The sequence below is a fragment of the Delphinus delphis genome, chromosome 14, assembly GCF_949987515.2.
Source record: "Delphinus delphis chromosome 14, mDelDel1.2, whole genome shotgun sequence".
Lineage (NCBI taxonomy): Eukaryota > Metazoa > Chordata > Mammalia > Artiodactyla > Delphinidae > Delphinus > Delphinus delphis.
This window is the reverse complement of record NC_082696.1, coordinates 20299130-20325473: the sequence shown is the minus strand read 5'-3', so window position 1 is coordinate 20325473 and position 26344 is coordinate 20299130. Positions and strand designations below refer to the sequence as shown.

Sequence of the window (26344 nt, the reverse complement as noted above, 5' to 3'; positions counted from 1 at the left end):
AGGCAGTGGCAAATATCCTGTGCTTTCATAACTGTTATCGGTCATAATGACACCTGGGTGACCACCAAGTCATTTGTCTATGCCAGGTCTCTGTGCTGTTTTGCTTATAAAATTTTTAAAGGATTGTTGGCCTGTGGTAAAAGATAAATACCATGAAAATAAACAGGTATCTTTCTTTGAGAAGTTCCTTATGCCTCCTTTGTAATGGTTCATGGCATTAGCTTTCATATTTTTCCTTAATAAGTAATTTTAGAACCATCTTAGACGAACAGTGGAACAGTGGAGAAATAAGCCAGTTATTTCTTCCTTCTCATCTTAGATCCTTGGATCTTTGTGTATCTTCTCTCCTAAGAATGTCTTCCCAGATATTTATCCTCTGTATCTTCTTTGTGCCTCTCACTGCTGTGTGGACAAAGTTCAGACTTCTTATCTTGACCTTAGAAGCTTTTTAACAGTGTTCTCCAGTTGGCCTAATTTCTAATACCTTATACGTACTGCTCAAAAACAAGTTTTCTTCACTCATTTCACATAAACTTGATTAAAATTTCCTTTACTTCTTTACCTTCCTAGCTTTCTGATTCTTACTCAGAATTCTATCTTTTACCAGGAATAGTTTTCCTTCTTAATTTAATCAGTCATTCTTTTTCCATCATTTAAAAAGTGTTTAAAACTCAGTTTCATCATAGAAGACTTCACCCATCCACCTACCTATGTATACCTATACCTATCTATCCGTGCACCATTCATTTAATGAATATTTATTGAGTGCCGACTAATGAAGATTGTCTTAATATATTCTCTTAGTGTTTTGTTTGAAGTGCTCTTATTTTCATTATGCCCAATAGAACATTGCTTCCCTGTGGGCACTCAACAAATATTAATGGAATTTTTATTCAGTGATTAACATGGAAGAAGGAAACATAAAGATTATTTAGGAGTTAGCGATGTCAGGGACCATTTTATTATTTTTTAAAATAATAATATTACCTTTTTATTATATAAACATTTTAGTAGAACCATTAAAATTTCAGAGATCTCTTCTAAACTTCTCCTGGTACCACTACTCTAAACAAAGAGGCAGAGGGAAATTCTTTAGGATCCCGATCCAACAGAGCTTTTCTTTTTTACACTTATATGTTCCAAATATGACAAGCACTGGAGTTTGGCTTTATCTCATTTCTAAAGGAGTTATGTTTGAATAGAAGTCTTGATAGTCTTTGTTTCATTGCCTAACCTGAGCTTTGCAGGCACTCCCATCCTGTGCTGTGTTCAGGTCAATGGGACACACTGGATTAGTCCCTGCACAGAGTATGTTAGTCTGCTAGGGCAACCATAATAAGATACCACAGACAAGGTGGCTTAAACAACAGACGTTTATTTTCTGTCAGTTCTGGAGGCTGGTACCAGAAGAGTTAGTTTTCGGTGAGGCTTCTCTTACTGGCTTGCAGATGGCCACCTTCTCACTGTATCCTTACCTTACATGGCCTTTCCTCTGTGCTCTTGCAGAGAGAGAGAGAGACAGAGAGGCAGAAAGAGGCAGACATAGAGATACCTCTGGTGTCTCTCCCTCTTATTAGGACAGCAGTCCTATGGGATTAATGACCCACCTGACCTCATTTAACCTTAATTACCTCCCTAAACACCCTGTCTCCAATATAGTCATGTTGGGGGTTAGGGCTTCAACATGTGAATTAGGGGGGATGCAATTCAGTCCATAACACAGAGATAATAGACTGCAAGGAAATTTTTTTTCACATCTTTATTGGAATAAAATTGCTTTACAATGGTGTGTTAGTTTCTGCTTTATAACAAAGTGAATCAGCTATACATATACATATATCCCCATATCCCTTCCCTCTTGCATCTCCCTCCCTCCCACCCTCCCTATCCTACCCCTCTAGGTGGTCACAAAGCACCAAGCTGATATCCCTGTGCTATGCGGCTGCTTCCCACTAGCTAGCTATTTTACATTTGGTAGTGTATATATGTCAGTGCCACTCTCTCACTTCGTCCCAGCTTACCCTTCCCCCTCCCCGTATCCTCAAGTCCATTCTCTATGTCTGCGTCTTTATTCCTGTCCTGCCCCTAGGTTCTTCAGAACCTTTTTTTTTTTTTTTTTTTTTTAGATTCCATGTATATGTGTTAGCATATGGTATTTTTCTCTTTCTGACTTACTTCACTCTGTGTGACAGACTCTAGGTCCATCCACCTCACTACAAATATCTCAGTTTCATTTCTTTTTAAGGTTGAGTAATATTCCATTGTATATATGTGCCACATCTTCTTTATCCATTCATCTGTCAGTGGACACTTAGGTTGCTTCCGTGTCCTGGCTATTGTAAATAGAGCTGCAATGAACATAGTGGTACATGACTCTCTTTGAATGATGGTTTTCTCAGGGTATATGCCCAGTAGTGGGATTGCTGGGTCGTATGGTAGTTCTATTTTTAGTTTTTTAAGGACCCTCCATACTGTTCTCCATAGAGGCTGTATCAATTTACATTCCCACCAACAGTATACTGCAAGGAAATTTTGAAGTGTTTTGGCCTTTTGGGTTTTGTTCTAGCTGGGAACTAAGTGTTCTGGAAGTAAAACACGCTATTTTTTTCCTAAGAGAATAGAGTAATTAATCATATTTTACACTTCATGGTGTTTGAAATGTTAAGTGTTTAAAGTTGGGTGGGTTAACGTGCCTGCAGCTCATCTATCTTGATTTTCCAAGCCAGAGAAGGCTGTCTTTTCAGTTAAAACGCTGCCTAGTGTATGTGTATGTGTGCATGAATATGGGGGGCAGGGTGGTGTATGCAGATTGCTTTGCTCTTGGTATGATGCATGTTTCTCTAAGAGGAATCATTAACTGTAATCCACTACGGAAACTGGTCTTAAAGAGCAGTGAGCTGTGAATTCACTCATTTTGAGGCTTTCAGTTTAAATGAGGTTTGAATTTTCATTTTAGAAAATTGCTTCTAGACGGTCCTGGAAAGTTGGGAAACCTATTTTATTTTGTTTGTTGTCCTCTAGTTATTTCGATAGGGCTGTGGAAGAATGGAGACAGTTCCATTGTGACCTCAACGACCTCACACAGTGGATAACGGAAGCTGAAGAGTTGCTGGCTGATACTTTTGCTCCAGATGGTGGCCTGGACTTAGAGAAAGCCAGGATACATCAGCAGGTGAGTGCTTTCTGTCAGAGGATGAGGATCTGCTAAAAAAGGTGGCATATTTATTTAGTATACGCCATTTAAGACAGATTTCGAAAGTAGGGGCTCACTATATTAATTTTTCGGGAGTATATAGACAATCTGTAATTTTTGTTCCAGTTCTAGTTTCCAGTTTTAAAGGTTTAAGAAAAATGGTTATTTCAATTTTTAATTAGGACTTTAAAGAAATTTAAATAAAAAAATACTCTTTAGTGGAATATGTGAAAAACAATTTTATTTTTAAAATTTTATGTTTAGAATAACACTTGTAAAATTTTGTATTTAAGACTGCATCAAGGCCAGAATGATACCTGCATACCTCACCTCTATTTTCTATACTTAAACACTTAGGCATCTTATGTTTCTTTGTATCATTGATCATTGTGATAAAAGTAAATTATTCTTGAGCTATATCAGGACAGCTGCTCATGTAAGTCTAATTCAGTCTTGGGAAAATATAACACAATAGCTAAATCAGTTCTGCTGATAATAATGGGTCGTTAAAAATAATGGTTGAAAGCAAGCAACATTTCAATTTACCATTGTTGAAAATATTTTCTCTTTTATTAAATTTTTAAAATATATTTTATGTAGAAGGCTTCTGAGGAGTTAGAAAATGCTTTTATTTTTCTCATAAATATGTTAATGCATTTTTTCTTATTTTTAGAGTTATAGAGAAGTGCTTAAATTGACTTTAAAATATCCTTTCTTAATCCGTTGCTTAAAAATTTACAGATCAGTGAAGCAATGTCTCAGTAAAATGCACATTGAGGGTTACTTATATATGGTAGGACGTAATGGTATATAGGGGTAGAGGGTTTAAAAATTTTTTAAGAGACACTTTCCAGCACGTGTATAGAAGATAGGCAGTTCACTTCAATCAAACATGATTGATGCTTACGCGTCAATGTAAACAGCAGTGATTTATGTTATTAGGCTGTCCTCTTCCACTCCATTTTGCCTGATGACATTCATGAGAGTGGGTTAGATTTCAAAATAGATTTCATTTAATGTGTTCAATGAAATGTAATTGAAGTGTTAAAAATGCCTTTTTCATATATGTAAAATATCCTTCCAGGGCTTTGTTTCTCTAACACTTAAATTGCCACCACACCAGTGGTTCCTGGGTGGATTCATTACCTCAGAACAGTTTAGTTTAGAAGTGGAGTTAATCTTGAGTTGTTCTCTGTCGCAGGAGCTCGAGGAGGGCATTGGCAGCCACCAGCCCAGTTTTGCAGCACTAAACAGAACTGGGGATGGGATTGTACAGAAACTCTCCCCGACAGATGGAAGCTTCTTGAAGGACAAGCTGGCAGGTTTAAACCAACGCTGGGGTGCGATCGCTGCAGAAGTGAAGGATCGGCGGCCAAGGTGATTTAGCCGTGATAATTCGAGGGCACGGGGTGAAGGTATTTGGGCAGAGCCTTTTGAGATACGACCCAATGAGTTCCAGGTTCTTTTATTGTCTGATGTTAATACAATAGGAGTTTTATTGACATTTAAGACCTCCAATGTCCATGTTCTGTATTTTTAGGACATTGTCTCTTTCTGTGTCTTTAGGCTGTCTGTAGTCTTACTTTTCTACTCAGATATCATGCATGTCAAAAAAATCTTTATTTCTCTTTTTCCTGTTTATTATGACATGGCGACTGTGTGGCAGAAACTTGAAGTAGGTGGAGGAACACTCTGGACTCCCAGTCTGAAGATCTGGATTCAGGGTCAGGCCTCTCCCTCACTCGTTTCCTGACTAGGCCTCCGGGTCTTCATGAGTAATCCCTCTCACTCGGTAGTTCTTGGTGTCTAAGGGTGTCCTATATCCTTATATGTCAGTGCTGAGTACATAGTACAGTTCCTCATTTATGTGACATAATAAATATAATGTATTATTGTGCATTTTTATGTCAGATTATGTTACAATGCCCCAGATTTTATTAGGGTGTCTTCTGATTACAAACACGTTTGATTACCAGTGAATATAATACTCAACATTACACATATTATTTTATATATTACTGTACAGTTATTTGAAGTTATGTTTTGAGACAATCAATTTTTAATGGATGATTCCTACTTAATACATTTCATCTCATTAATGGCCTTTTTTGGGGGTAGCGGGTTAATGATAGTTTCGGGTTAAAAAGTCCCAGGTAATTTTTTTCCTGCTAATTTTAACTCTGTAGATGATGTATTATTTTAGTGATAAGCTATTGTTATGTTAAAGGCTAATCTAATACTTTATCAAGTATATAGTATGACATAAAATATTGAACTTTGAATATTTGACTTATGGCTGCTTTTTATAAAACAACATCATCTGTTATTTTGTGTGTTTTGGTAGGAGTCAAATCATAGTTTGTGTGTCTTGGTTGAGAGGTTGCCATGTGGAAGAGACAGGGTTTGGCCTCATTTAATCGTCACAACTACTCTCTGAGGGGACTGTTTAGACCCATTGTACAGCTTTGGAAACTGAGGCTCAGAGAGGAGAGGTTAAGTAACTTGTCTAGGGTCTCACAGAAAATTAGTGACAGTGCTAACTTATGCTCTTAAATACTTCGCCTGTAAAACTTGGGAAGACCTCAGAGTTCGCTGGCCAAGTTTCCTCCCCTGTGAATGAAAACTAGGATATCTTCTTAGAGGAGTGTCATGAAGACTAAAGGAGACGGTGTTTGTAAAAAGTATTATTCTCTGACTATTCGTAGTAAACACGAACGACTAAGGAACTCAGAGAGACTAAGATGAAGAAAATGTTTAAAGGAAAAAATGATCTGATGTGATTAAATGACACATTATAAAGAAGATAGAGTGTTGTCACAGACACAGGGGTGATGGATTGTGGAATTGAGGCATCGCAGGGGAGGGATCCTGAAGCTGGTTTTGAAGCATTTACAGCAAATTTCCATAAATTCCCCTTACAGATGGTCTTGTAGGGAAAAGGCACAGAACAGACAAGGTGGGAGGCATTAAATAGTCTGGCCAGGTAAGAAATCTGTGAAGGTTGGATGGTGAGGAGGCTTCAGGGGACCAGGGGCAGGATTGGAAGCTGAGGTCCCATACGATTTATGTGCCATGGTAGTGAGTCGGCAGGGAGAGTCCTTCTAGCTTGAAAATGATCTGTCTCTCAGGTCTTAAGGAAAAAGATGTACCTGCTGGCATAGCATTAACAATAAGTGCAGGAATTCCCTTAATCAGTTTCAAATGGCTCTCTGTGGAATGTGGTAATTATTGCTCCTGGGACTAACAAGGTGAAGCTAATACATGTTTTGCTCAATTTTTGGAAGAGAAAAGAATAATGCATCTCTTTTCCAGCATCTTGTATTTTAACTAAAACAATAATTTGTTTTCATGTTTAACTTTACTTCAGGTTGTAATTTATCTCAACTTGGGGCTACCTTGCAATTTTATGGGCTTATTATGTGTACTGTTATCAGTCATTGAGAAACAACACACAGCTCAATTTATTTTTGTTTTGAGTGCCAGTCATTAAATATTTACACAGTTCAGCAACTTATGGTGTTATTCCTTAATGAGCAATTGTTACCTACTGTTTGAACATGAATTTATAACTTGTTTTTACTTAGTGATAACATTTAAAATGTAGATTATATTTAGCTAGTTTGCAGATGAAAATTTTGTGTGACTCAAATATGTCTTATTGAAATTACTTGGTAATGTTAGTTTTCTTCATAGATATATTTTCAAAATACTAAATTAGTCATGATTATGAAACATTGGAAATTTAAATTACAACTTTTTTTTTTGAAACACAAGGTCTATAGTAGTATTTGAGTTGTTTCCAAAGTTGTTATTTAAAGACTCTTCCATGCAGAGGGTAAATTACCTGTTTTGGTACTGGTAGTCTAAACAATTTGTACTATTGCTTTATTTATTTATTTATTTAAATCTTGAAGCAGTGTTCTCTCCTGATGGATACTTAAAAATGAAAACTTGTGATTTTGTAGTGATTGTCATTAATTTTTTTTTAATTGAAGAATAGTTTATTTATAATGTTGTATTGTGTGAGTCTCAGGTGTGCCACAAAGTGACTCAGTTTATATATATATATATATTCTTTTTTATCGATAGATTCTTTTCCCTTATAGGTTATTACAAAATATTGAGCATAGTTCCCTGTGCTATACAATAGGTCCTTGTTGGTTATCTATTTTGTATATAGTATTGTGTATATGTTAATCCCAAACTCCTAATTTATTCCTCCCCCCTTTCCCTTATCAGTTTTTTAAACATTAAAATAGTTTATTTGTGATTAAAAAGAAAAAGTCATAGCCATAAAAAATGTAAATTCTTATTAGGGATGACATAATGTAATTCATTTAAAAAATTGCTTTCTATTTTTAAACCAGCAGCTAATAGCAGCAGCTATAAAAATGATACCACCACCAAGCTCTAAATAGCTTTCAAAATCTTTCTTAAAAATATATAATCTTGTTTGTCATATGAGTTGTAGTCACATTCTCATCTTTTGACAGATGGTTTATATAATTATAAATGTTATTCTTATAACATTAAAAAGATGTAATTGAGGCAGTTTTTTTTAATATTCATATGACTATTTGTTTCCTTATAGCCTTTAAAACTTTGACTTTGTTTTTTCTAGATTTTTTTTTAGAACTTGGTGCTTTATTCAAATATAATACTTATTTTAATGAGCTAATCAAATTTCTGTTTTTTCTTGTCTTTCTTGTAAAAGAAAAGAAAATTTGTAAAAATTTCCCATTCTCAGTATCTTGCCTTGTTCTTGTTCTTTCTTTCCTATGAATAAAGTAGAGTAATAGTTGCAACCTAACGTGAATAATATGTCATATAATGATACTTTTCTATATCCATGGAGTACTCATAAAGAATTATGTATTTTTCTTTAATTATTTTAGATAAAGACATTTTTCATGTTTTCTTTTTAAAACCTCCATTATGTTGTACAGTGGTATCTAGCTTAAAATAAGTCCTTTGTATTAAATTTCTATATAGGTTTTCACTATGAGAGAAGACAACATTGTTTAGTTTTAATATTTTTTAATTTAATGAAGGAGGAAATCTTATTTTTATGTTTGCAAATAATCTTTGGTATTGCGGAACATATGTATTACTATTAATACTCATTTACGAATACATATTAAAATAATTAATACATATTAAAATAATTATTTTGTGTGTATGACATATTTAGTCAGAATATCTAATGCAAATATATAATGTTCTAGTTAACTGGATATTTTTTCTCAGTATTTTTCAATAATATAATCTTTTAGGTTAAAAGGAGAAAGTAAGCAGGTGATGGATTACAGAAAAAGACTAGATGAGATTATCTGTTGGTTAACAAAGGCCGAGAATGCTGTGCAAAAAAGATCAACCACTGAGCTGGAAGAAAACCTGCAAGAATTAACAGTAAGTGGTTTATTTGTCTCTATATTTGCCAGTGCTTTTTGATGCATGAATATTTTCACTGCAAATAAGATACTGCATGACTGAAGAAGAAAAGGGGAAGAAACTTTGTCCTTTGTGGTAAATGTGGTGAACTTTAAAGAGGAATATCTTTTTTTTTTTAATCTTAATTTTAAAGAGCAGCTGTCATTTTATTCTTGCAGTGGTAAGGCTTCCCACACATAAAAGTAATAAGTCATGTGGTCTCAGTATTGGACCAAAGGTTTTTGGAATATTTTAAACAGACGTCATCATTTTAGAATATAATAATGCTGGGAAGTATAGGTTTTTGCTTTGGGACTTAGAAGATAATTACTGATTACTATCTATAAAACTGAGTCCTACAAGAAGACTCAAAGTGAGTTGAGAGTAACTCACTGCAGCTTACTATGGACTTAGCATCACGGTTGTATTAATCAAATTTTCTTTGTTGATCTGCAACCAACAAGAATTGTTTATAGTTGTATAGGTATACAACATATAGAAATACATAAAAATATATAGATATGTTAATATACCCAAATATCCATACATTTTTATATCCACAAATTTTATATTTTTGTGCTAAGAATTAAAGTACTTGTAGTAGAACAATAAGCATAATGTGCTCACATTTTTACTAAACAAAAAGAAATTGTGTGTGAGTGTGGATACACACATCTGTGTGCAACAAAGTATACCTAAAAGGATACCCACTAATCTGATAAGAGATTTTTTTCTAAAGGAGTATGACTGAGGTATTGTGGGAAAGAAACTTTTAATACTGAAGAAAAAATACATGGCAAACAATTATTAAGTTTTCTTTTCAAAATGTGACAAATACCTAACAAACTTGCTCCTGTCTTATCTAAAAATTTCAATAGTTTTCTTGGAATATGCCTTTTGTAAACAATTTGGGGACAGTCACAGGGGATGGGACAGTATATTAGGGTAGGTAGAGATAAGGTAGAGATGCATGCATAAAATGCTCCTGTTGTTTCTGGGGTTTTTTTTGCCTTTCATTAGAATAGATATAATTTTATTAGCAAAGAACAGAATGTTAAGTTGTCGATGTAAATATGATATAATATGACCCTGTTAAGAGACAGGGGGTCAGAGCTAGTAGTTCATGTGCACACAATGCACACTGAAGGTGGGAGGTCATTCCCAAATTAGTTACAGTTTGTTAAGATAAGTTCAGGCTTCTTAGAAGTTTATTTCCATTTAAGAAATTAAAGGTCCACATTTATAGGAGTACAATAAGTTGCTGACATACGAAGGAGTTCTGTTCCGAGAGCTCATTTGTAAGTCCAATTTGTTTGTAAGTCCAACAAAGTTAGCCTAGGTACCCAACTAACACAGTTGGCTATATAATATTGTACTGTAATAGGTTTATAATACTTTTCACACAGATAATATGTACATAAAAAACAAACACAAAAAATAAAGAAAACATTTTTAATCTTTATAGTACAGTACCTTGAAAAGTACAGTAGTACAGTACAACAGCTGGCATACAGGGGCTGGCACGCATGTTCGCATCTTTGAAAGTTCGCAACTTGAAGGTTCATATGTAGGGAACTTACTGTATTTCCCAAAGAGATTCCTAATACAGTTCTTGATCTTTTCCTGGTATGACAACCTTTTAACCATACCCCTCTTCTGACTCCTTTAGGACATAATCCAGGAGATGGATGATCAAGCTGAAAAACTCAAATGGCTGAATAGAACTGAATTAGAAATGTTTTCAGATAAAAGTCTGAGTTTACATGAAAGAGAAAAAATTTCAGAAAGCTTGAGAACTGTAAATTCGACATGGAATAAGGTGTGTGTTAAGAATTACTGCGACACCTTCCTCATGTTTACTGATTTTGTTGTTAAAGAAGTGGAACCAGGCAACTGTTTTACTTTTAAGTATACCCAAATATGGGCACATTTTATTTTTTTTATTTTTTATTTTTTTTGCGGTACGTGGGCCTCTCACTGTTATGGCCTCTCCCGTTGTGGAGCACAGGCTCCGGATGCACAGGCTCAGCGGCCATGGCTCACGGGCCCAGCCGCTCCGCGGCATGTGGGACCTTCCCGGACCGGGGCACGAACCCGTGTCCCCTGCATCGGCAGGCGGACCCTCCACCACTGCGCCACCAGGGAAGCCCGGGCACATTTTATTAATGCTTACTAATATTGATAATTATATTTTTTTTCATCTGTCATGGATGGAAGCATATGTTCTCAAAGAATACTTATTTTACATGGAATTTTTTTGGCCTAGGAGATATATACATTATATACTATATTAAATAATGAGTATATATTAGAATTAAGCAATAAAGTACTAATAATTATACTCTGAAAATGAAAGCATTAAAATAACTTTGTGATGTTGCATGTGACTTTTCACATACGTAGATTTATTTTTAATGATTTTATTCATTCAACACGTATTTACTAGGTTCCACGTGGGATGTAATGGTATGTGGCTACAAATATGACTAAGATAAAGTCCTTTCTCTCATACTGTTACTTTTTTTGCAGTTGAAGCAGAGGTAGATAAAGTAATAGATTTCTATATATTTTGACTTGGGTACATACCATAACAGAGTGTGAGGTCTGTCTGGGACATTGAATGGATATGTTTCTGCCCTGGTTTGGATAGGTCCCATATCAGTCATTTTCCTCCCTCTCTATCCTTTTAAAATGACAGCACTCATTCTATATCTAATGGTTTAGGTGCTTTATTGATCTAGCCTCTCTGCTTGAGACTTACCGTCTTGATGAGTTACTGTTACTGATGACTCACACATCTGTATCTCTGGGCTGGACTCTCTCATTATCTAGACTTCATCACAGCTGCCTGCTCAGCATCTCCACTCCAGTGTCTCATAGGTATCTCAGACTAACATACAAAGTCAAACTCCTGATCTCCACCTCCCTCCTGTGCCTTAGTATACTCCTCCCACCTCAGTTACTGGTAATTACATCCTTATTGTGTTTTATGCCAAAAACCCTGGACTCAGTCTTATGACATGTGAATTATATCTCAATTAAAAACACACACACACGTAAACCTTGGAGTCACTATCATCAGCTTCTCCTTCAAAATACCTGTCTCTTTGATGGACGGTTTGAATGGATGGCTAGATGACTAGATACATGGTAAGGCAAATACAGCAAAATTTTAACAGTTGTACATATTGAGTGGCACATGGGTGTTCCCTGGGCAATTCTTTCGGCTTTTCTTAGGTTTGCGAAATTTCATAAATTTGACCATTTCTCACGACCCCGTGGCCACTAAGTTGTTTCAAACCACCGTCATCTCTTGTTGTATGATTCCTACAATGGCCACTTCACTACTCTTCCTGTTTCCTCCTTTTCCCTTTGTCAGTCTCTTCTCAAGAAAGCAGCCAAAGTATTTGTTAAAACATAACTCAGGGGCTTCCCTGGTGGCACAGTGGTTGGGAGTCCGCCTGCTGATGCAGGGGATGCAGGTTCATGCCCCGGTCCGGGAAGATCCCATGTGCCGCGGAGCGGCTGGGCCTGTGAGCCATGGCCGCTGGGCCTGCGCATCTGGAGCCTGTGCTCCGCAACGGGAGAGGCCACAACAGCGAGAGGCCCGCGTACCGCAAAAAAAAAAAAAACCCAAAAAAACCCTCCATAACTCAGTTTAAGTAACTCCCCTGAACAAAGCCCACTAATGGTATCCATCACATTCAGAGTAAAGGCCGAAGTCCTCACTGTGACTTAGTAGGTTCATCGTGTTCTGGCTTCCTGTTATCTCTCTGACTTCATCTGCTACTCTCTCTCCCTGTGCTGCTTTCCAGACTTGTTGGCCCCGTGTCAAACATGCCAGACTCAGCGTGTGCATATTCAGTCAGAGCACATGTATTTATTTAACACAGAGGATGTCAATGGGTATTGGGTAGAATAGAGTATGGTGGTCACTTTGGGAGCACGATGTTAGATAGAGCCAAACCTTCCTTTATCACAGGACTTCACATAGATTTTACGCTAATTATGTGAATTACGAATGTCTAAGGCCAAGCAGTGCTTACTCTGTAGAGAATTTCAACAAACACATTTTAAGAAATACTAATCTGAGATATTTCATTCATTCATGCTTTTATTCATTCACTTAATAGGTTTTTACCAGACTCTCATTTTATGCCAGGCACCATTTTAAGAGCTAGGAATACAGTAAAGAGCATGAAAATGCTTCTAACCCAAAGAGCTTATTGTAGGTGAGACAAGTAGATAAACAATTATAACAAAGAGGTATCCATGGGGACATAAAGGTAGGGCACCTACCTGGCTTTGGGTGATAACCGTGGAAGATTTTGTGGAGATCATATCCAAGCTAAGATGATAAAGGATGAATGAGTATTGGTCAGGTGGAGAATGGAGGAAAAGGCATTGCAGGGAAAAGAAGCAGTAAGTGAAAGGGTCTAGAGGGGACAGAGAGTGAATCTGGGTCCTGGAAGTAACTCAATATGAATTGGAAGGACAAGAGATGCTTGCAGAGACCTGGGGGCCTCACCATGCATCACAAGGAATTCAAGTTCCGTCTTGAAGCTATTTCACCACCTTGAAAGCAGTGGGAAACTGTTGATGGGTTTTAAACAAGTTACATTTTGAAAGATCACTATAGCTGCACCACAGAGATGGATGGAGCGAACCCAAGGATGGATATGCTTAGGACATCAGGACATCAAGTAGCTCCTCTGAGCAAAGCCCACCATCCAGATCAGGGTAACTGATCTGGAAAAATAGTTAGAGTCATTAGACAACTTTGTGAAGAGAGTGTCAAGGAGGCAGGTGATGAATCCATATTGGGACACGTCTGAATGTACAGCTGACAGGGAAAGCTGGACTGAAGATAGGTTTTGGGGAGTCTTCAGCCTCTTAAAACTCCGCGTGATAAGTGAAACCATTAGAAACCAGGACCCAGGGAGAGAGGCCAGTATCGAGGGTTAGAAGACCAAAAATCCTACCCTGTAGAATGTTGGTATTTGGTGGATGGGCAGAGGAAAATGAGCTGGGGAAGGACACTTAGAAGATCAGTCAGAGAGGTGGGAGTAAAATCAAGATTGTAGAATACTAACAAAATTCAAGGGAGAGAGAGTGGCAGCATTAAATGTTGCAAAGGGGCAAGGCAGTTAAGGACTGGATGACATTCTTGATGCTGGTGGAGCTGGGGGTCAAGCAAGACTGCAGTGGATAGTGGTTAGTGAAAGTGGACACAGAAGCTTAGGCACTGAGGGGGAGGAAAGCGGCGGCATTATCATTTAGAAGAACGCTTCCTCTTCAGAATATATAATCGTCTTTATTTATATACTATCCTTCTCTTTCTGTTTGGCCTGATGCTCTAGATATGCAGAGAAGTGCCTAGTGCGCTGAAGGAACGCATCCAGGAACCCTGTTCTGTTGCTCAGACAAGAATTGCTGGTAAGATACAGTTTATTTCTTTACAAAATTTTTATACATAACAAAATTTTATGATTACGAGCATTGTATATGAATTAGAAAAACTTATTTAAAAACACAATGCACTTGTGATTTCTTATTCTGCTTTCAATCATTTGAAAAGAACATCTTCTCTAAACACAAGACATATTTCACTGCCCAGTGTGTGCAAGGCATTCCCTCTCATGGGAGGTGAGACTTTTAGCCTTTCCTGGGACCAGAGTAGAACCAGATGCTGCTGGAGGCAAGGGAAGAGGCAAGGTGAGGACACTGGAAAATAGTTTTCCGGGGACATTTTGAAGTGAACAATTCTCCTAACTCGCTGTCCTGATTCTGTTCTTATCTTACCACTCCTCGATAATCTGTTCTTCTGATAGCAGCTAAGTGATGCTTTAGAAACAGGTTTGATGTTACTCCTTTGATTTCAATCTTTTAATCACTTCCATCATACACAAGTGAGTTCTACAGTCTTACCATGGTCCAGAAGACCATGTACGATCTGTCTGCTCCCTGTCTCTGTAATCCCATTTCTTATCACTTTTTCCTTTGTTCATTCTGCCTCAAACACACTGGTCTTCTTGCTGTTTCTAACATGCCAAGAACATTTCCATTTATGGTCTTTGTGCTTGCTGCTTCTTCTTTCTTTCTTACCCAAATGTCCTTCCCTCAGATATTGCATGTTTCACACACTCACTTCGTTTGTTCTCTTCTCAAATGTTCCCTTTTTAGATGGGCCTTTCTTGACCTGACCACGCTATGTCAGATACATCCTGTCTCTCTCCAAGATACATCCTGTTTCTCTCCAACTTCCTGCATTGGTTTTACTTCGTGGCGTATATCCATTCACCCCCACCAGAATGCAAACTCTGCGAGGTCAAGGCCTTTGTCTTACACATTCCCGTACCTGTAGCATCTAGTCAAGTGCCTTGCACATTGTAGGTTCTTAATAGATATTTGATGAAACAGTGAATGAATATTTAGGTTGTTTTCAATTTTTTAAAAGCACAAAAAGTGACAGTGAGGATTGGGCAGAATGATGTATGAGCTATTCTCTAGGGTATGTGGTGGTGACTCCCTGGGGTGATCGTGGTGAATACGGGCAACTTTGCTTTGCTAGCTGCTGCCTAGACTAGTTGTTCCAGGTTACCCTTCCACCAGCTGAATGTGAGGCTTCTCATTGTTCTACGTTGTTTCCAGCGCGCCAACATTTTATTCCCAGGACCACTGTATGCTTTTTAAAATTATTGATTACCCCCGAAGACCTTTTGTTTGTGTGAGTTCTGTCTATCAATATTTACCTAATTAGAAAGTAAAACCGAGAAATTTCAAAAGTTATTTGTTTGTTAACTTGTTAAAATAACAATAATAAAAACATTCTGTTAATAAAATATATTTTATAAGATATTAACATAAGAAAGTATATTTTCCAAAACAAAAAAAAATTAGAAAAGTGATATGACATTACATTTTTGAAAGTCTTTAAATTTCTGCCATAAGAAAAGACACCTGGATTCTTGTATCTGCTTCTTCATTCGCTCTATTGTGATATCATACGCCATGTAGCCTTGAGTAAAACGCCACTCTACATTTGAGAAGGAATGAGCAGGAAGAGGCAAATAACTTATTATGATGACGATCGTAGTTTTGGCATCCACACCCTTTGGAAGGGTCTCTAGGGACCCAGAGCTCCCCAGACATCACATTTGGAACCTGTGACCTGTGGAGATAGGACACTTCATTTTAATTTGCGTTTCCTCAATTACCTGTGTGCTTGAGCCTTTTAAAAATATGTTTATTGTCTTTCTTATTTCCTCTTCTGTGGATTGTTGGTTGATTTTTTTTTTTTTTTAAAGAAACTGCTTTTTATTTATTTATTTATTTTTGGCTGTGTTGGGTCTTCTTTTTTTTGCGGTACGCGGGTCTCTCACTGTTGTGGCCTCTCCCGTTGCGGAGCACAGGCTCCGGACGCGCAGGCTCAGCGGCCATGGCTCACGGGCCCAGCTGCTCTGCGGCATGTGGGATCTTCCTGGACCGGGGCACGAACCCGTGTCCCCTGCATCGGCAGGCGGACTCCCAATCACTGTGCCACCAGGGATGGGTCTTCGTTTCTGTGCAAGGGCTTTCTCTAGTTGCGGCAGGTGGGGGCCACTCTTCATCACGGTGCTCGGGCCTTTCACTGTCGCGGCCTCTCTTGTTGCAGGGCACAGGCTCCAGACGCGCAGGCTCAGTAGTTGTGGCTCACGGGCCTAGTTGCTCCGTGGCATGTGGGATCTTCCGAGACCAGGGCTCGAACCCGTGTCCCCTGCATTGGCAGGCAAATTCTCAACCACTGCGCCACCAGGGAAGCCTGGTTGGTGTTTTTTTTGAGTTTGAAAAAACTACTTTGTTACTAATTCCTTGTCTGGAATGTGCATTGCAAATACCTTTTCCCTTAATCTGTGGCTTTTAAAATTTTTATTTGTGGTACTGTTTTCAGAATTCTTAAACATTAATAATCTATTAATAGCTTTCCTTTTTGTGATTTATTTTAGAAATCCTCTATTACTCTGAAGTCATAAAGATATTCTTCTATATTTTACAATTTTAGTTTTCATATGCAGGTCCTTAATTCCACTGAAAATTAATTTTCCTAAGGTGCATGTGAGGTCAAAATCTGTCCCATCATCTTCCCGCTGCAGCCATGGGTCACCACTTTTCCCAGCATCATTTATTGACCAGTAAATTCCTCCTCGTTGATCTATAATGGAGTCTCTGCCAAGGTCAGGCTTCTCTGCCACCTACGCACTGTGGCTGTTCTCTTCTAGTGGTCTGTTTGAATGTCTGGATCTGTAATACACGAGGTTAATCATTCATCATTAGCCGAGTAATACAACTAAATATCTGGTAAGGCATGACCCTCTATCAAAAATAAAATGTTTTGACTGTTCTTGGCCCTTTTCTTTCCTATGTTAATTTTAAAATCAAAATTTGAATGTATAATTTGGTCAAGTTACACACAAACCTGTTGGGATTTTTTTTTTATATTGTGCTGAATTTACAGATTGACTACATTTTTTAGAAAATTATTTAAGCCTCATTTAATATACCTTATGCTAAAGTGGGTCTAGATAGATCTAATAATGAATTCAACCACCTCTTGTATAAAAACTAAAGAAAAACAATTACCAGTCTCCCACTGTTCAAAATAAGTCAAAAACATACAAACAAAAAATATAGAGAAAATATATATCAAATCTTTGGAGAAGACAAGAGTAAGTTCTGAGAAAACAGTCCCCCAAGACAGATTTATGGATTTGCTCAACTGAACTTCGTTAACATCTATATGATAAAAAGAAAACAAATTAAATCCTAAAATAGAAAGATTGTTTTCAGCAATGTGACGGGGTTTATCTTTCTTGCGTAAGGAGTTCATCCAAATTGATAAGGAAGCAGGTAAAGAACACATACAGTTATAAATTATACCATATTTGATTACCAAACATGAAGAATATTTATCCTCACTGGTAACCAAAAGGACATGAAATGAAGCAATGGTGAAAGATGTGTGTTTATCCGTAGAGATGGAATTTTGTGTGGATGCAGGATGTTCATAAGTTCCACACACTGCCGGAAGTCTAAATTTCCAACTTTTAAGGAAAACAATTTGGCAATCAGTAGTAGATACATTAAATTTTTTCATATTTTTTAACCTAGTAATTCTGTTTTGGGAAATTTCTACTAAGGTGGCAATCAGAACTGTAAAGAATATACAAAAAGATACTTCTTGCAAGATCTTTTTTTTTCTGGTTTTTGTTGGTTTTGTTTTTTGCAAGTTTTTTTTTAAATTCAACAAATATTTATTGAGCACCTACTATGTGCCAGGTGTAGTTCTAGGTGTCAGGGATTCATCAGTAAATACACGTAATAAATAAGTGAAATACATCTATATTGGAAGAAAAATAGAGGAAGTGTAAGAGAGACTGTACCACTGAGGTTGGCCGTGGAGCACATGAGGAAATCAGGTGTGCTGAGAGGATATTGAAATTTTAAAAAGAATATCAAGAGACCTCATTTAGAAGATGATAAGTAAGCAAAGTCTAAGAGCAAAAACACTTTTGTTGAATTTCCTTAATATTATTCTTTAGGTTCTCTGATGCAGTGTTGTGATAGGAATTTAAATATCCTTGACAGATGGCTATAGCTGCACCTGTGTTAAGTTCTATGCTTCTTTACACCCAGTTTTTTTCCAGTTTTATTGAGAAATAATTGACATACATCACTGTATAAGTTTAAGGCAAACAGCATGATGGTTTGATTTACATGTATTGGGAAGTGATTACCATAAATGGATCATCTTCTCATATAGATAAAGTTAAAAAAAGATAAAAGGAAAAAAAAATTCTCCTTATGATGAGAACTCATAGGATTTACTCTCAGCAACTGTCCTATATATCATACAGCAGTGTTAACTATAGTCTTCATGTTGTACATTACATCCTTGGTACTTGTTTATCTTGTAACTGGAAGTTCGTACCTTTTGACCACCTTTCTCCAGTTTCCTCTCCCCCCACCCTTCACCTCTGGTAACCACAGGTCTGATTGACCTCTTTTCCTATGAATTTTTTTTCTTTTTAGATACCATATATGAGATCATACGTATTTGTCTTTCTCTGTCTGACTTACTTTACTTAGCATAATGCCTTCAGGGTCCATCCATGGTGTCTAAAATGATAGGATTTTCTCATTTCTTATGTCTGAATTATATGTATACATTTCAATACTAACCCCTTATCAGATATACGGTTTACACATATTTTTTTCCCCATTCTGTGTAGGTTGTCTTTTCACTTTGTTGTGTTGATGGCTTTGCTGTGTAGCAGCTTTTTAGTTTGATGTAGTCCCACTTGTTCAGTTTTGATTTTGTTGTGTATTCAAAGAGTCAACACCATGACCCAGGTCAGGGAGCTTTATTCCTGTTTTCCTCTAGGAGTTGCATGGTTTCGGGTCTTACATTTAAGTCTTTAATCCGTTTTGAGTTAGTTTTTTGCGAGTGGTGTAAGACATGGGTCCAAATTTACTGTTTCATGTGTGAATGTTCAATTATCTTAGCACCATTTACTGAAAAGACTATCTTTTCTCCATTGTATATTCTTGTCAAATATTAGTTGACCATATATGAAAGCTCTTTTTTAAAGTAAAAAAGTTCAGGAGTAGTCTAAGTATCCAGCTGTAGGAAAAGAGGTAACTAAAAGTTAGAGACTATATACATAGATTGTTACATAGGTATTCACAGTGATGTTTATTAAAAGGGACAAATGCTCATGTTGTAAAGGGAAGTGAAAAAGAACAGAAAATTACAAATAAGATGGCTTTACAATTAAAGCAAAAACATCTTGACAAAATAAAATAACATTCCTAATTTTCTCATGGTTGATGTAGTTTTTATTTTATTTTCTCTTGATATCAGCATTAGTTACTTTTGAGTTATTGCTGTCCTAGAATATGGTGAGATGGTGTGTTTAATTGCCATTATGGCAACCAAAAACATATAGATAATTCAGGAAATGCCATTGCCATTTCAGTATTAAAAAATAAAAACCGGGCTTCCCTGGTGGCACAGTGGTTGAGAGTCCGTTTGCCGATGCAGGGGACACGGGTTCGTGCCCCGGTCCGGGAGGATCCCGCGTGCCGCGGAGCGGCTGGGCCCATGAGCCATGGCCGCTGGGCCTGCGCGTCCGGAGCCTGTGCTCCGCAACGGGAGAGGCTGCAGCGGTGAGAGGCCCGCGTACCGCAAAAAAAAAAACAAAAAAAACCCTCTTTCAATTGTTTTACTTAAACTAAATTTTACATAAATACACATACATGTCACCATTACATCACCACAGTCAGATTATCCTGCTGTGTTATTATCCTGCTGTGTTATTGCTACGTTTTTTATTTCAGCTCATCCCAGTGTCCAAAAGGTGGTGCTAGCATCATCTGCATCAGATATTCCTGTTCAGTCTCCTCGTACTTCAGAAATTTCAGTTCCTGCTGATCTGGATAAAACGATAACAGAACTGGCCGACTGGCTGGTGTTGATCGACCAGATGCTGAAGTCCAACATTGTCACTGTCGGGGATGTAGAAGAGATCAATAAGACAATCTCCCGAATGAAAGTAGGTACCTAGTGTAAAGGCTTGTCACCAAGATCTGTTTGGATCACTTTTGTTTGTCTTAAACTCTGGGAGAATGAGCTTTAAAAAATTCTTGACCTGTCAAACAGCCATCCTGGGCTCGCTCTGATGAGTAAAGCTTTTCTTGCATTTGTGCTGTTTTCATAAGAACAGGTTTAACAATGTGAGCTGTAGAGTCACTGTATTTTTATGATCTAAAACTGGTATCATAAGTCCAGCCACATCACTGTAATTGTAAACGGGTGTTACATTTAATGCCTAGTGTCATGGAGAATAATTTGTTGAAGCGCCTTTTCAACTTATATTTCATAATGAGCTTATTTGTTTAATTGCTGACATCGTTAAGTGAGAATCTCCTGACTATAGTTTTATTTCTATACATATGCCATCTACTATCAATTTGTAAAGTTCTTTTTTCCACATTCAGTGTGTTTTTGGTACTGGGCTGTGTGCTGTCTAGGGATATTGAAAAGAATATACCAGATAGAAACTGGGAATGAACCATGAAATAATAACAGCTCTTGCTAAACCCTTATTAAGTGCTTAATGTTTGCTAGGTATTTTTCTGAGTATTTTACATGTATTATTTCATTCACTTTAATAATCTTGTGAGGTAGGTATCAGTTTTATTCCCATATTAAAAACATGTGTGGCCAGGCACAGTCTACTAAAAGCTGCGGGACAGGTGCACGCCACCTGTAAGGGAGAGCCAGAATGAGGAAGGGGATTACATCCACAGTGAACGAAGGCAGACTACATGGGATTTTGACATTTAGAGACAAAATAAATGGCATTCCTGGTATAGGGACCAGGGTGAATAAAGACATGAGGTGGGGAGCGTGAAGGATATTGGGTCAAGAATTGTGCAGGAAAGAGGTGTAGTAGGAAGTAAGAGAGCAAAGGCAGCTCAAGTTCACATTGTGAAGGAGCTTGTAGACCACGCAAAGCTCTTTGGACATTTAGTCTGTAAGCACTTGCCAAGCATCTTGTTTTTCCCTTTTTCTTTTTTAAATTGTGGCTGGAGACTGATGATAACAATGCTTTGCTTGAGTAAGAAGACCGGGAACTGTGCAAGAGATGCTTAAAACAAGGAGAAAAGCCTTTGCTGAGGGGCTGAGATGATGCTATTGCAATTAGCAGAAATCGGGAACAGAAGAAATGGAATGTGGATGGGGGTTTGATTGATTTAGTTTCAAATATGTTGTGTTGAGAGGCCCTTTTGCCACTTAGAAGGAAATGATCAGCATTCGTTGAACTGTCTCTTTGCGATTCAGGATTAGAAGTTGTGAATAAGCCATTTAGAGATAACATTTGACACTGTAGGAATAATTGAAATCTGAAAAATTAGTGAATTCACAGAGGAAGAGCTGGGAGAGAATCTTTGGAAATTGTGTTTTCTAATCTTTAAGGCTATTAGTTCTATACTTAAAACACACCATTTTTCTGATATTGCTAACTTTTCTCCCATATTTATTAGTACTAAGAGACACAAACTTTCTAGAGCAGCAGTTTTTCATGTCTAAGATTATTTAATTTGCAGTTATTCCAATTAGGATTTTTCTAATACTTTACCTCCATCCCTGTAGATGCCATTAATTTATGTTCATATCTGATGTAGGACAGATATGCAAAGCATCAGCTGCAGAAATCACTACTGATGTTTTGAAAGCACTTTTTAGTTTTCAAAGAGATTTTCTTCGTTTAATTTCCTCAGAGTTGATATAGCTGAACTGCAAGCATTTTATTATTTCTTTTTGTGAAAATAAAAACACAGAGAGGTAAAGTGCCTTGCCTGGTGATCCAGGTGATAAGTGGGAGAGCTGAGACTTGAACCTAGGACCTCTGACTTCAATTCCTGCACTTTCTCCACTACATCACTGATGCATCACTATCTCTTATAGGAGGAAAACAACAAGTTTGATGTCAACACACCAATTTTGCTTTGTTACTATTTTATCATATGGCTTATTAATCTATTTTAACAATCATTTTGTCTTAACAGATCACAAAGGCTGACTTAGAACAGCGCCATCCTCAGCTTGATTACGTTTTTACATTGGCACAGAATTTGAAAAATAAAGCTTCCAGTTCAGATGTGAGAACAGCAATCACAGAAAAATGTAGGTTTTTAAAAAAATTATATATCATCATTCACCTTCCCTGAAAATGGTAACACATACCCACACACACATACATTTTTGAAGATTATTCAACCAGAAATTAATATTATTTGATAATTTGATATTTGATACTCTATTAATAAAATAGCTTTCCCTTGTTTTTTATTTTTTGTGAACATTGTCTTAATTCCTTTATGAGTTCCTTAAAGTATTAATATCATTACTTTTGAGTAATTACTGATACATTGAAGCTTTTTTCTTTTAAGTTAGAGTTTCTTTTAAAGAAACCAAAAAATACAAAAGTTAGAGAAACCCATAGGAATGCAAATCCATTCTTCTGTTATATTCACTGAAACCAAATCTTACTGTGTCTCTTAACTCATCTTCTCAAAAGTCATTCCAAAAATATTTATTGAGCAGTTACTATACACCTGTGTGCCTGGCACGAAGTTGGGAATACTTTAGTTAAATACAAAGTAAAACAAAACAAAAAGTAAATACAAAACAGCAACAACAAAGTTCCCTGTTTCACATTTCACATTTCACACATTCTGGCTTAAAAGCATCCGTTAAATCTGTATGACATACCAAACAAAGTCAAAATTCTCAAGAATGACACATAGGGGCAATCACTGTCTGCTTTCATCACTCCCTTTCTCTCTTTAGCCCTCAGCACTGTCTGTAACTGTTCTGTATTGTATATATTCTTTAAAATGCCCTGACATTTCTTAGTCTCCTTACCTTTATTCACATTTTTTTCTTCTTGGCCTCTCCCCAGGTGAAATTCTACTGAGCAGCTAAAATATCACCTCCTTTGTGAAGTCTCTCCCACCCTCTTTTAGTCTCTGGTGAACTATATTTTCTGTCTTTAGTTCCTGCTGTGACCTTTTCCCCCATAATTTCGTTGTAGATCTCACAGTTAATTCTCTCTCCCCTCCATAGACTGTAAATACTCCCCTTTTTGGCCCTGAGGCCTCCCCCAGGGCCCAGTACCAATTAGTTCCTTAATAAATATTTATTTGTGGCAGAATATAAACTGGAAGGTATTTTATTACCTAGTCTAATATTTCTGTAGGAAAGTCAACTATTCCCCCTATAAAAACTGTTTTGATTTCAAAATAAATGTTGCAGCAACAAGGTTATTATAAGAGATGAGTTAGCAGAGAACTTTTAGTGTGTCACAATATTGGTTTATTTTTACTAAGTAAGCCATTTTCTTTCTTTCCCCCGTTTTTTTAATTTTTATTTTATTTTTATTTTTTTATTAACTGGTGGATTGCTTCTGCCTATCGAACTTTGGAGTGACCCTGTTTCCCATCACATGGCAAAGGAGCTTCTCAGCTTTGGTGACACCAAACTATTTACAAAAGCTTCTCCACTTTCCTTTTTCTACCATCTTTTGTTTTTTCCTCCACCCCTCCTCTCTGTCCAAAGTTTGCTTTAAGGTTTTCTTCTCCCGAATATCTTCCCTTTTCAATTTAACTCCCTCCTTTTTTTTCTCTCAATTTTTTCTGGTATAGAGGCTCCATGGTCCATATCATTATTCATTATATGAAAAACCACCCTCAGCCAGAGGATACTACCAATAGTAACTTGCTTTTTGCACTTATTTCCAATGAATAGGATAATTTGCTTATCTTTTATGGTAAACCTCTGATACTTGCTGTCACTTGATACCTTTAGTTTTATTTGTTCAGTATTAAAGGATTCTGTTATAGTACTTTATGTAACTTTGTAACTGACAAGTAAACCATTACAATAAATTTTCCCTCTCCCTAAGTTAAAACGTAAGCAATTTATTTAAACTGTTGGATAAGACAGCATAAAATAATCTCACTGAACAATTTTTTAGAATTATTATACATAAGTATAATTTACATTTTTCTGAACAGTCTTAAACTGATAGCTCTTATGGTTTACTATAACCCAGTATTGTTTGAAGAATTTTACCGAAAGGTCTCATTATGACCTAGCTGCAATGTTTTTTCTGTTTTTGCGGTACGCGGGCCTCTCACTGCTGTGGCCTCTCCCGTTGCGGAGCACAGGCTCCGGACGCGCAGGCTCAGCGGCCATGGCTCACGGGCTCAACCGGCCCACGGCATGTGGGATCCTCCCGGACCGGGGCACGAACCCGCGTCCCCTGCATCGGAAGGCGGACTCTCAACCGCTGCGCCACCAGGGAAGCCCTGCAATGTTATTTTTTAGTTAAGTTCTTCTTGGCCTGGTACTTAACTATAGCCCTTCAGTCTTTCTGGCATACAAGGCATCTTCTAGAAATTTGTTTCTAACTTTCTGCCTACTTATTATGAATGGGTTGTTGAAGATATTTAAAGTTATTGCTTACTAGTACTTCAGTTCAAATCGTGAATTGCCCCTGAAGTAATGAATCAAAAGTTTAAGTTTCCTTAGATTTCTTTTTCCTTGACACATGTTAAAAATACAAGAGGAAAGAAAGTAGGGGAGAGAAAAGGAAAAGAGAAAGAGACAGAAAGAGAGAATGAAAGAAAGAGAAATAGAAACAATAAAAAAGAGAGAGGAAAAGAGCCAATATGGATTTTTTTATAATAAAAAACTGCTGGGTACCTAGAACTTGAATCTAATTTACTTTTAGCACTTCTCTTGAATATATAAAAACACTTCCTTTTAGAGAGGTTTCATGCTACAGTAAAACAAATGTGAAAAGTATTCTTAAGTATTTTATTTTCTTTTAAAATCAATACTTCCTTAGAGGATGACAAATGACTATATCTTTGGTCATAAAGTTCTATCATAATGTACTGTTAAAATCTGCCTTCTTCAAACCAGGTTCTGTAAATATAAATTAGGTAGGAATTTATTTTCTTTATAATTTTTAGTTTGTCAGTTTATAATACTCAGTATCTTTATTGTGAGATATTTTAATGCATTTAAAATAGAGTTTAATTCAAGATTTTTTCTTCAAGGATGGTTTCAGAAATATATCAGTCATACAGTATGGCAGACATAATAAAATTCCTTTAAAATGTATGTACCATTTTGCCTCCTTTCTCTTTTCTATATATAACCTTATTTGTGATGAATTTGGTATCAGGTATTTTTTCCCTTTCCTGATAGTTACTTTCTGGGATTTTTAAAAATATATATAATGCCTCCTCCAGTGGAAAAGGTCAAGAACCAGTGGGATAGCACCCAGCATGGTGTGGAGTTAAGACAGCAGCAGCTGGAGGACATGATTATTGACAGCCTTCAGTGGGATGACCACAGGGAAGAGACGGAGGAGCTCATGAGAAAGTATGAGGCTCGCCTCTATATTCTTCAACAAGCTCGAAGGGATCCACTTATCAAACAAATTTCTGATAATCAAGTAAGACTCATTAGATACTTTCTGGCATTATCAATTTGTGGGATGTGCTTTTTTTGTTCTGTTGCTAACTGTAATTTTTAGGACCCATGTCATAATGTTTTCCCAAGTGCTTAGAATGTACACTGAAATTTATATAAAGAATTTGACCAGGAAGGTTTTTGAAAAATGTCTGGAGGCATAACAAATAGAAATGTACGTGTATCCTAGATTTATAGCTCACTGACTCTTTGCAAATGGAACTTACCCATGAGCCAGCATCTAGAAAGAAAGCATTTTCAGGATCCCAGGAACCCTCCTTTTGTTCCCTTCCATATCTACCCTGAAGGTATTTTTTTATTTATGAAATCTCCTGAGATTTTCATTTGAGGGCTACTGTAGTGAACAAATCAAGTATTAAGTAAGTTTAGTTTCTTCTAATACCTTTATAACCAAACCATTTTATCAATATCATCACAGCAGGTACCTTTTTTGTGATTAGTTGGATTATAGAGTTGATGATATTGAACACTTATGGTATTTTTAAAGTGCTATTTTAAATCTCTACAGTCATAGAAAATATTCTTGAGTTGGAGGTTATGGCTGTTAGGTTATACTTTTGTGTAACATTTATTTACCCTTCAGATAGCCTAAATGAAAGTTACGCTTGTGA

At 36.8% G+C, this 26344-nt stretch overlaps 1 protein-coding gene across 9 annotated transcripts in view; it reads left to right on the top strand.

Annotated features, from left to right (window-relative positions):
- The window catches only part of UTRN (utrophin), a 497409-nt gene that overhangs the window by 217207 nt on the left and 253858 nt on the right, over window positions 1-26344 (top strand). For all 9 annotated transcript variants that reach the window (XM_060029843.1, XM_060029847.1, XM_060029845.1 and 6 more), the window contains 8 exons: window positions 3022-3172; window positions 4395-4570; window positions 8467-8602; window positions 10293-10442; window positions 13984-14059; window positions 20000-20214; window positions 22235-22352; window positions 25490-25695. In XM_060029843.1, coding sequence (XP_059885826.1) covers window positions 3022-3172; window positions 4395-4570; window positions 8467-8602; window positions 10293-10442; window positions 13984-14059; window positions 20000-20214; window positions 22235-22352; window positions 25490-25695 — 1228 coding nt within the window. The remainder of the gene's footprint in view (window positions 1-3021; window positions 3173-4394; window positions 4571-8466; window positions 8603-10292; window positions 10443-13983; window positions 14060-19999; window positions 20215-22234; window positions 22353-25489; window positions 25696-26344) is intronic.